Raw genomic sequence first — 12,696 nt, forward strand, 5'->3', positions numbered from 1 at the left:
GCAGTGCCGTGTGGAATCCTACATGAAAAAATACAATTTACTATAGAATACTACAGTACTTACTATAGAATTCTGAAGTAAACTGTGGTATACTGTAGAATACTATACTACACACTGTAGTATACATCGATCAGGATAAGTACTTACTATAAGAATTTGGAGTATACTGTAGAATACTACAGTAAATAATAAAATATACTACAGACAGCAATAACACCACAGTAAATACTACAATAATGTACGCAAAAACACTACAGTCCACAAAAACGCTACAGTAACTACTATAGTATATACTACATTATTTAATTTTCTTTGGTATATAATACATTGTTTAATTGGTCTTTAGTCCGCATAAACACTACAGTGAATACTATAGTATTTAACCATAATATACAGTGCCTTCGGAAAGTATTCAGACCCCTTGACTTTTTCCACATTTTGTTACGTTACAGCCTTATTCTAAAATGGATTAAATAAATTCAAATCCTCAGCAATCTACACATAATACCCCATAATGACAAAGTGAAAACAGTTTTTTTGAAATTTTTACAAATGTATTGTAAAATAAAAAACAGATACCTTATTTACATAAGTATTCAGGTGCTTTTGCTATTTATACATGAAATTGAGCTCAGGTGCATCCTGTTTCCATTGATCATCCTTGAGATGTTTCTACAACTTGATTGGAGTCCACCTGTAGTAAATTCAATTGATTGGACATTATTTGGAAAGGCACACACCTGTCTATATAAGGTCCCACAGCTGACAGTGCATGTCAGAGCAAAAACAAGCTATGAGGTCGAAAGAATTGTCCGTAGAGCTCCGAGACAGGATTGTGTTGAGGCACAGACTAAAAGGCGCCAAGCGTCACATCTGGAGGAAACCTGGCACCATCCCTACAGTGAAGCATGGTGGTGGCAGCATCATGCTGCCGGGATGTGTTTCAGCAGCAGGGACTGGGAGACTAGTCAGGATCGGGGGAAAGATGAACGGAGCAAAGTACAGAGAGATCCTTGATGAAAACCTGCTCTAGAGCGCTCAGGACCTCAGACTGGGGTGACGGTTCACCTTCCAACAGGACAACGACCCTAAGCATACAGCCAAGAAAACGCAGGAGTGGCTTCGGGACAAGTCTCTGAATGTCCTTCAGTGGCCCAGCCAGAGCCTGGACTTGAACCCGATAGAACATCTCTGGAGAGACCCGAAAATAGCTGTGCAGCAACGCTCCCCATCCAACCTGAAAGAGCTTGAGAGGATCTGCAGAGAAGAATGTGAGAAACTCCCCAAATACAGGTGTGCCAAGCTTGTAGCGTCATACCCAAGAAGACTCAATGTTGTAATCACTGCCAAAGGTGCTTCAACAAAGTACTGAGTAAAGGGTCTGAATACTTATGTAAATGTGATATTTCCGTTTTTTATTAGTAATACATGTGCAGAAATTTATAAAAACCAATTTTTGCTTCGTCATTATGGGGTATTGTGTGTAGATTGATGAGGCGGAAAAAAACGATTTAATCAATTTTAGAATAAGGCTGTAACGTAACAAAATGTGGAAAAAGTTAAGGGGTCTGAATACTTTCCGAAGGCACTGTATATACTATAGTATTTTTTTTTATGTGGGATGTATGTGTGTGTGTGTGTCCAGTGTCCACAGTGTTCACTTCTTCCCTCATATCAGACTCAGATAAATGTCCTGACAGTCAGTTAATAACTCCCCTGACAAGGCTGTCATTATTTCCTTTCATGAATCTGTCCACCTTTGGGGACGTTGGATGATGGTGTGTGTGTGCTTCTGTGGCTGTGCAGATGGGTGTGTCATAAGTGTGTGTGTCTCTGTGTCTGTTCTCTTTGTGACCTGTGAGTGACAGCCCCACCACTGAGCTAATACAGTGTTAGATGATTCATTTATTTGGCCATCACCACTAAAGAGAAGAGAGACTGCTGAGTTGTGACAAGAACACAGAGACTGTGACTGCAGAGAACCTCCCCAGGTCTATCTCAATGACACAGCAGCATATGTACTCTTCACAGCCAGTCAGAGACAAATTATTACCCAGAATTACTTTGATTACCATCCTCTATCAATGCTGAGCAGCTGTAATAGAGATGTGACTCATTGATGAAGTCGAGGTGAGGAGTTGGCGGAGATACACAGATATGCCTTCAGTAGCCAGGGAAAGAGGGAGAAGGGGGAGGAGGAGAAAGGGGCATAGGGGAAACAGACGACAGAAGCCTCAGGGAATAGAACACCATTTTCTTATGGGAGGGAGGGGAGGGGGGGGTGGGGAGGGAGGGAGGGAGAGAGAGAGAGAGAGAGAGAGAGAGAGAGAGAGAGAGAGAGAGAGAGAGAGAGAGAGAGAGAGAGAGAGAGAGAGAGAGAGAGAGAGAGAGAGAGAGAGAGAGAGAGAGAGAGATGGGTTACAGCAGGGGTAGGCAACTAGATTCAGCAGCGGGCCAATTTTAATCGGAGCAGATGGTCGGGTGCCGGAACGTAATTATAATAATTTTAAACACTGCAAATTGACCACAACTGAGCCCAAAAAAATAGAGTGTATTTGAAAATAACAATCATTTCATACCTTGATTATGTTGACACGATCACATATGTCTCTTTTCTTATTTGTGGGAATACTTCAACCAAACTTGAAATATATACTGTATATATATATATTTTTGGGACCGTGGGCTGCCTGTTGCTGACCCCTAGGTTACAGTATGTGATTGTCTGTGTCTGTGTATGTTGCAGATGTGTGATGGATTATCCTCCAGGATTCATCCCATTAACTGTGACTGCATTGGGAGAGATTGGCTCAGTCTTATCTCTTTACCATAGCTAAACTGGTTAACTGGCTCAGTTAGCCTATAGCTCGGTAGCTAATAGCTTAGCATGCAGACTGGTTCTAATGCTGGGGATTCGACAGACTTCAACCAGGGTTGGAATCTCAGCGTAGAGTTTAATATTAGCTAGGATGTGAACCCCACTGACCCTCTAGTTAGCACCCCCCCCCCCCCCCCCCTCTCTCTCTCTCTCTCTCTCTATCTCCTCTCTATCTCTCTCTCTCTAATCTCGTCCCTAACCTCTCCTTCCGCTGGCTAAACTTAATTATTTAACATCCAGGACAGTGAAGTCTTTAATTGGATTTTAAAAGTTGAATATTAATTTGTGCTCCAGTCATGTGATCTGTGCCCAGTTTAATGTCGCCTTCGCTGGGTTCGGAGCTGGCTGCCTCTCCCTATGGGGCAATGCGGAAAGATTAACACCTCCTCAATGACCTCACCTGTCACCTACAACCTGCCATCACCTGCAGACACCCTGGACATTGGCCAGAGACTCACTTTCTCTTCCTCTTTCTTTCTACAGCATCTCTTTCTCTCTCTCTTTTTCCCTATTTGTGGTTTTCCTTCTGTCTGTGCATCACAGTATGCGTTGGCATCTAATTTGTAGTGCTGAGCGATTAGTGATTTTTGAGGTCGGTTCGATCATAAAAAAATATATATAATCACAGTTTTCAGTTTCGTTTTTATTTAATTTTTTTACATTAAATGCATTATGAAATAATGACATTACAATGATTTTAGAGCTTTTAATGGAAATTCCAAAGCCAAAAATATTGAACATTCAATTGCCAAAACATTGAAAATATTCCATTGTCTCTGTCAATAGAAAAATTGGAAATTACTATGAAATGTAATATTTGCTTAATGAAAACAACAACTCCCTTCAGCCCAGCGTCCCACATAGTTCTTGAATTGATTTCTCTCTTGAATTATTTTATTTCTCTCTAGAGAAATGGTGCGTTGAGCTCACAAAAAAAACTAAACTAATTGGAATTCAAGTAATTTAACTGACGTCGGTCAATTAGTTGTTTAATAGCCCCATAAAATGAAATCTCAGTTAATCGTTCAGCACTAGTAATTTGTGTGAATGTGTATGTGTCCTGTAGCGTATGCTGTGTGTACCAGGTGTGATCATCACAGCAGTGTTCATTATTCAAACCCTACCTCCTCCCAGACTACCTAGACACACACAAACTCCCTACTACAGTATGTGGGGATACAGAGGGCATTGCCTGACCTTATCTGACCTTTGTTGACCCGTTCCACACAGGGGTCAGTCTAATTGGCAAGGGTCAGACCTAGGGCCCAGAGCACAGCTACCTGCTGAGACAGACAGATGGCAGCCTGGGCCAAACATTATCTTGGATGTTGTTGGTCTGGAGTTTAACCCTTAGTCCAAACAGAAAGCTATGATATAGTCAAAGGAATAGAATGGTTTATTATCCTCCTCCTGCGAGGAAATTCAAGATAGAGAGAGATAATCAGACTATTAGCGACAGCCAGGCTCACTCAAGATAATTATTCCAATGGATACAGTCTAACTATATCAGGGAATATGTTAGGCCGATTCAGAAATCCATACGAAATCCATACTATAGCGAAAGTATATGATGTGTATGATAATATGAACCCTTATGTGTGTGAGATTACCTGGGACACACTGTACTGCCAGAATATCTCCTCTTACCCTTCCCAAAATGCTGGAGGGAAGCATTTCAACAGCATTTCAAATGATTTCATGAATGTACTTATTGACCCTGAAATCATTTAAAAACAAGCACTTAACCACCATTAACCATCCCTTAAAAGTCTTTAAACATATCAGCAGGCGCTAGCTGGCTGTGTGCAGGCAGGAGGTTAAGGTAGCCGGGGCTAATGGACAATTCTCCTCAGACAAGGTGTGTTGTGGTGCCGCAGGAGATAAAGCCAGCTTGTTTACTGGTGCATTAAATGGATGTGTGTGTGTGACAAGACTGACATTTTTTCTTTATTTTTTTCTGTATGCTACTCTCTCTCTCTCTCTCTCTCTCTCTCTCTCTCTCTCTCTCTTTGTGTGTGTGTCCGTAAAACTGGCACACACTGTGCTGACCATATGTATATAATTTTGTATTATATCTGCAGTAGAACACAGAGTACATTTCTCTCTCTCAACCTCTCTCTCATAACTGTGTGTTTAATGATGAGTGACCACAGGCAGGGATGTGAGCCGCAGAGCTCGCTCAGGTTATAATGTAATGTCCCTCTGTTGGCTTACTTTATTACTCCAGTCACTTCCCTACTGAATATTCTTTCTAGAATAGCCTCTCACCCTCTCCTTCCTACTGCAATCTCTCTTTTTCCCTCCTACTTCCTCCTCTCTATCTCTCTATGGGAAGGAACGTCTGATTAATATGAGCAGTAAGAAACCAAGAGGGTAGGAGGAAAGAAATGGATGTAGAGAGAGGGAGGAGAGGGGTTGATTGTAGAGAGCATAGATTGAAATGAGTGGTCGATAGACAGATGAGAGAAAATTAAAAGGGAGGAAAGAAGAGAGGTGTCAGGGGGGTGAAGGAGTGGTAGATGGACTAATGAGAGGAAAGAAGAGAGGAGGTGTAAAGGAGTGATGGGCAGATGATGGGCAGATAAGAGGAGTGGGAAGGGAGAAGAGAAAGGAGTGATAGATAAACAGATGAGAGGAGTGGGAAGGAGAGATTATGTATAAAGGACAGATGAGAGGAGAGAGGAGATGTCAGGGGTAAAGATTAGGAGCAGGTCATGAGGTCAGATATCATTAGAGACACACGCTCCAGAGTGGCTCTGAGGCCCCCACCTCCTCCAAACTCCTCTGTGTATATGGCGTGTGTGTTTGTGTGTGTGTGCATGTGAAAGAAAGGACAGGTAAACTGAGCTCCATTACAGAGTTAAGGGAGAGAGAGAGAAAAATGTTTTAGAGAGAGAGAGAGAGAGAGAGAGAGAGAGAGAGAGAGAGAGAGAGAGAGAGAGAGAGAGAGAGAGAGAGAGAGAGAGAGATTTACTGCCACCTGCAGTTATGGAATGTTTCCTCACAAGTATAATTCAATGGCTGATATATCCTTGTGACCTGGATGGAATTATGTGATCCTTCCTTAAGTTCCACCCAGTTGACTACTTGAAAATGGTGAAAGTCCTCAATGGCGCTGCCCATGCCGAAACAGGCTTTGGGGCACTAGATGTAGAGAGTGGGTCTCTCTCTCTCTCTCTCTCTCTCTCTCTCTCTCTCTCTCTCTCTCTCTCTCTCTCTCTCTCTCTCTCTCTCTCTCTCTCTCTCTTCTCTCAGCTCCATGTGTGTAGTGAGTATTTCCACCTCCTATGTTTAACTTCATGATTGATGGTGATGAGCGGAACTCCTTACAGTAGGTGACAGAGGATACATACAGGAACTAAGAGTGAGTCACTTCATGTCCCAGTTGTTCACAGGGCAGGCTATTTGAGGCCATAGCTTTGGGTTCTCAGATAAACCCTGACATGAATTATGTAAAGCATCCCTCTCCTCTGCCTTCATGTCAACTGGATGAGTGGCTTCTTTATCATCCTAACACACATTTTTCAGCAGGCACTTCTCTAGCTGGCTAGGGAGATGGGTTGTATTTATATGGCTACTCTAAGCACTGCACAAGTAACACAGGGCGAGTTCGAGCGGATCACTTTTGTCAAGTCATTGACCATCGTTGGTCACCGCCTTCCCAAGTGTGTTGCATTATGCGGATAAAAATTGTCAGACTTGCGCTGATCAAAGGTCATGAAGTTTTGACTGCAGTCAACTGCAAGTTTCTGAAGTTGCTCTTTATCCAGTGCCTGCATTGTGGGTGTCTCGATTGTCAACCAATCATTAGAGTGTTTTTGTTTGACCCAAGCGAAAGTGACCAAAGACATGACTGAAACAGGAACCAACTTTGCCGTGATTCATGTATACAGTGGATATGTACAAATGAATGTGATATTTGAGGCTTTCTCACCAATTGATAGTACAATGTACACACACATACAGTATGTTTACAGTTTGTGAGTGTGTGATATGAGGGATGGAGACATGTTTATTTCGACAAGAAAAACTTGTATAAACAAGAGCAACACTTTCGGCCCACAATCTCAGTAAGGACCCTCATCTGGCATCCATGCTCCCTTCAGCAGACTCTTGCTTCTATCTCCTCTCTGCACGCTCAATAACTCCCTAAAATGACCATTTTCCTTCTGTAGTTTCTCTCTGACTGTTCCTCTGCCTTTTAGTTCCCCTGCCCGTCCTCCAAACTCTGGACCAGAACTCTTCTTAACCCCTTGAGAGAGTTGAACACTGATAAACCCTTATCCTCACCTGCCCTGTTCCACTCCACTACCTGAACAGCATATCTCCCTGGCCTATCAGAGAGGAGTGCACGTGGCATGCTCTGTGAGCTGCAGGAGATACACCTCACCAACACCTCTGCGGCTGCCAGCTCGCAACAAAAGACCAACCTCATGGGAATTATTCCTTCCAGATAGAATATTCTGGAGGGTTTTCCCTTCTGTATTGGGTCTCTGTGAGAGTGCCTGTGAGCTGTTTTAGGACTGCTCTCTAAGAGGGGCTGTTCCACTGAGAGGGTTGCCCATCACCCTGTTAACACAAGTCTCTCAGCCTGTTAACGCATGGTGCTTCATGGTAGATGTACTGCCATTACTAGCCCAAGGGAGAGGATATGACAGGCAGGCAGGCAGGCAGGCAGGCAGGCAGGCAGGCAGGAAGGCAGGCAGGCAGGCAGACAGACAGACAGACAGACAGACAGACAGACAGACAGACAGACAGACAGACAGACAGACAGACAGACAGACAGACAGACAGACAGACAGACAGACAGACAGACAGACAGACAGACAGACAGACAGACAGACAGACAGACAGACAGACAGACAGACAGACAGACAGACAGACAGACAGACAGACAGACAGACAGACAGACAGACAGACAGACCATTGACTGTATATGAATGGGCAAAGCCATATAAATCACGTGACACCATTCATTCCTATGTGAAGACTCATTAGAGCATTTGAAGCCAAGGAAGTCGGTTAAGATGGCGTCTCATGGAGACATAACGAGACACACTCTTTTCACGACACTTTGATACAGCTACGACCGGAAGGGATTTTCGTAGCTTCGTTAGGACAGCATTTTCTCTAACCATAACCCTAATCCTTTTCCTAACCTTAACCTAATTCTCCTAACCTGCTACGTTAATTATGCTAACTTGCTGTGTAAGTTCTCCTAACCTGCTACGAACAAGTCACTTCCGGTCGCATCGAAGTGATGTGAAAAGAGTGTTTCTTGAGACGTAACATGCGCAGTTTGAGCTAAGCGCTTCAGCACTCGGCGCTTCCGTTCTGTGAGCTTGTGTGGCCTACCACTTCGCAGCTGAGACGTTGTTGCTCCTAGACGTTTCCACTTCACAATAACAGCACTTACAGTTGACCAGAGCAGCTCTAGCAGGGCAGAAACTTGACAAACTGACTTGTTGGAAAGGTGGCATCCTATGACAGTGCCACGTTGAAAGTAACTGAGCTCGTCAGTAAGGCCATTCTACTGCCTATGTTTGTCTATGGAGATTGCATGGCGGTGTGCTTGATTTTATACACCTGTCAGCAACGGATGTGGCTGAAAAAAACAAATCCACTAATTTGAAGGGGTGTCCACATACTTTTGTATATGTAGTGTATTATACTATTGAATAATGCAACAATTCACAAGTATGTGCAGACATTTACATTACATTTTAGTCATTTAGCAGACGCTCTTATCCAGAGCGACTTACAGTTAGTGAGTGCATACATATATATTTTTTTTCATACTGGCACCCCGTGGGAAACGAACCCACAACCCTGGCGTTGCAAGTGCCATGCTCTACCAACTGAGCTACAGGGGACTAATTAAAGGGTTTACTTTCTCGTCTGTAGGCTACACTCATTACATTTTAGCTTCAAGACAAAAGCACAGAGTTGCTAACAGGATGTCTTCGTCAAGTAATGTTAGCCAATCAAAAATGTACGATTAACCTGCTCATACGAATATAAAAGTACAGTAGGCCTACCTTACAACATTACAACAAATCAGGCTTCATTTCATCAATATCATGCAAATCATTACATGTAGTAAAAGCAAATTGCAACAAGCTGTTCTATATGGAAGCCGACACCCGCCACCCAAAAAAATACATAAAATGCCTCATGATTTGTCATCGTGCACAATTAGTCTGTGCTTCAGTCTGATCAACTGTAGCCTACTGATAACAACCACAGCTGCAGGTAACCTGGAGAAGCCTATGCTCTCTGATCCCATCTGGGCCTTGCCAGAAATATCATGTTTTTATAGCCTAAGCTATGACCTGAATCGAAAAAGAATCTGGTCCCATCATAGCCAATATAAAACCTTTTTTACAGCTGATTCATTACTATGTCATACACTACAACTAGGGTCCGGAGTTGGTTTGGTTAGCCTACTACCAGATCAGGAAAAACTCTGGGCCCCAGGAAAACTATTTTCCCTCCACCACTCTGGGACATATGGTGCCACTGCTGAAATCACCACACAATGTTACAAATGAAAAAACATCCTGTTTGTATGATCTACATTTTACATGTTTTTGGTGGTGGGGATGAGCTTCCATAGTTTTATGTGGCTCAGTGCAGCCGGCAGCTACTGTGACAATTTCAGAATGTAACAGGGTGTTGTTACTGCAATTTCAGGTAAAAACTTAATAAAACAAGTCTCAAATATTAGGAAAATGTCTTTACATTTCAGCTGTTTCAAAAACATTGCTCTGCTATTACCATGTTGGCTCAACGAGACAACTCTGTTTACGCTGCCCTGCTTCAACGACGCAACTGTTGGGCGAGTGTCGTGCGTTACCTCCGGAGGTAGCGGTCGAGACGTACGCAAGTTTACATTTGAGTAATATGTGTAGCCGACTGTATTTTTATGAAACGTGTAGTAAGTGTGAAGAGGCTAGATTTTTGGTTGAGATGGAAACGTGAATCCAATATATTAATTATTAACTTGTAGATTACATTTGAAATCAACCAACGCTTCAAACCCTAGGCTTATTTGTAGTGTCTATGTTTAGTTGAACCCTGGGTTGAAATGAAACAATAGCTGTTTATGACTTCGCTATATGGCCTAAATAGTATGATGATACAGTAGCTTCATTCTTGTGTGTTTTATTTCTTAGGTGTTTTAGTATTTTCTATTTAACTCTGCATCGTTAGGAAAGAGCTTGTAAGTAAGCATTTCACTGTAAAGTCTACACCTGTTGTATTCGGTGCATGTGAGAAATACAATTTTATTTTATTTTATTTGTTATGCACATTTTAGAGTCTATGAGGCCTCAGCATGGCGTGATAAAAGTCATAGTGAAATGGAGTTGATGGTGAATGAGGTAACAAGTGAGTGAGTCTGCAGTGTATTGACTGTCTTCGGCCCAAGAGTGTGGGGAGCTGCTAACGTCAACAGCAACCCAGATAAGGGGGATTAGAAAAGAGGGGTACAGGGAGATAGACAAACAGTGACAGAGGATGGAGAGTGAAAGAGTGAGACACTTGGGTATAAAGACATAATGAAGGGAGAGACAATTAGGGCTGGAAGTTAGATGGAGTGAGAGACAAAAATGGTAAGATAAAGAAAGATATACAGAGAGCGGTTGAGAAATAAATGACTAGAGAGGTGGAGAGAGTGAGAGAAAGGCATACCATATTGCCATATTAAATTGAGTGTGTGTGAATGTGAGTGTGTGTGTGTGTGTGTGTGTGTGTTTGTCCCTGCTGTGAAGGGAGTTCACTGGTACAGGACGTGCTCTTGAAAATGATCAACTATAAAAAATAAAAAAAACAAGAGAGATTTATCACTTTTATGTCTCACACGGGCCCACTGCTGAGCTCTCTCTCGCTCTTTTTCTATTTCTCTCTCGCTCTCTCTCTCTCTCTCTGAGAGAAAGATAAAGCTGAGAGAACATTCTGTGTGTGTGTATGTTTGTGTGTGCTAGACTCTTAAATCCCTTGAGATTATGGTTCAGGCCGTTAACGATGCAATCGTTATGATGGTCAAATACCTGATATATTGTATGTCTAGAAAGATGTGAGTGCGTGTTGATACACACACACATACAAAGATTATGTGTACCTGTTCGAGAGGATTTGCTCCAGTCCGAGCCCTCAGGCTATGATTACACTCTGACAAATGAGCTCCGATGTTAGGAGCAGCAAACCATCATCATCACAAATCACCACTTTGGCTCGCTTATTTCACAAAATATAGTCTGGTATTCAGTAAATGTTTGAGGAATACAATTCGTCTCAACCCATAAACTAAACATAATCTCACCCTTTCAGATCCCTTAACATCATGCTCTCTCTCCTCATCCCCCTCTCCTCTCTCTTTCTCTCCTCACCCCCTCTCCTCTCTCTTTCTCTCCTCATCCCCCTCTCCTCTCTCTTTCTCTCCTCACCCCCTCTCCTCTCTCTTTCTCTCCTCATCCCCCTCTCCTCTCTCTTTCTCTCCTCATCCCCCTCTCTCATCTCTCTCTCTCTCGGCCAGGTGAGGATGACGAGGATGAAGAGTGCGGTGAGGAGAAGCTGCCGTCCTGCTTCGACTACGTCATGCACTTCCTCACCGTCTTCTGGAAGGTTCTGTTTGCGTTCGTGCCCCCGACAGACTACTGGAACGGCTGGGCCTGCTTCGTGGTGTCCATCTGTATGATCGGCCTGCTCACAGCCTTCATCGGGGACCTGGCCTCCCACTTCGGCTGCACCGTGGGCCTCAAGGACTCTGTCACCGCCGTGGTGTTCGTGGCCCTGGGGACCTCTGTGCCAGGTAATATTATATACTAACACTGGTGTTTATGCTAGATTTACTTGCTTTGTAATGGTTATGGTGGCACTCCTTTTACAGTAGCATTTAACCTAGATTATGTAATGATTGTGGTAATGCTTTTCCTACACAGGTCCTCTAGATTTAGGGCTTGATTCAATCTGTATCACAGAAGTTCAGCACTATAGCGTCATTTACACTGCTTACACCCCAGCTAGATACTGTTTACATGTGTACATGACATGTTAGTCAATAGCTGATGCTCTGTTCCTGAGCAGCTTAACATCAATGTATACAAGTGAGCGGGTTAAACAAGAGCCTAAATAAATACACATGTAACATCAGTTCAATACCTCACAGCTACCATGGCATACACTTCACACTGCTATGATAAATACTAGAACTAAGTGCACAACCAGAAGTGTGTGGAATGGAAAACGTTGAAACTGAGTAACTGCTAGTAGGAGAGGGGTCAGGCGTGGGTTAGGGGTCAGGCGTGGGTTAGGGGTCAGGCGTGGGTTAGGGGTCAGGCGTGGGTTAGTCCAGAAGATGGCTGATGTCTTTAGAGGCAGAAGATGGGCAGTGACTCAGATGTGGAGTCAAACAAACACACACACACAAGCACACACACACAGAGACACACACATTGCTCTTTGCGGTTTTGACTGTTGCAGCAGCCTGACTAACTTTAGTCATCGACCTTCCCCCAGGTGTGATGGAATGTTTCTCCATGAGTTTCACACTCTGTACAGAGTATACACACATAAGCACACATCTCAATAGCTTTCAACTGGTACTGATACAGTACTTAGCTAATTAGCTAATTAGCACTCAGTCCATGTATTATACACTGAGCTGCTTCACAGACCTGCTGACCAGCCAGCCACTGTAACTCACTCAGGACTCACCGCTCTGACACTTCTAGACAATACTCCTGAAATACTGTTCCCCTCACTTCACTAGTACTTTAAACCACATTTCACTAGCACAAAGGACAAAGAGGTGTAGA

At 43.2% G+C, this 12,696-nt stretch overlaps 1 protein-coding gene across 1 annotated transcript in view; it reads left to right on the plus strand.

Annotated features, from left to right (window-relative positions):
* The window catches only part of LOC311134805 (sodium/calcium exchanger 1-like), a gene marked incomplete at both ends in the record, with an annotated part of 795,938 nt that overhangs the window by 772,239 nt on the left and 11,003 nt on the right, over positions 1-12,696 (plus strand). The window contains one exon of the mRNA XM_084168588.1: positions 11,415-11,690. Within this exon, the coding sequence (XP_084024714.1) occupies positions 11,415-11,690 (276 nt within the window). The remainder of the gene's footprint in view (positions 1-11,414; positions 11,691-12,696) is intronic.

The sequence above is a fragment of the Coregonus lavaretus genome, assembly GCF_964263955.1.
Source record: "Coregonus lavaretus genome assembly, chromosome: 1".
NCBI classification, from domain to species: domain Eukaryota; kingdom Metazoa; phylum Chordata; class Actinopteri; order Salmoniformes; family Salmonidae; genus Coregonus; species Coregonus lavaretus.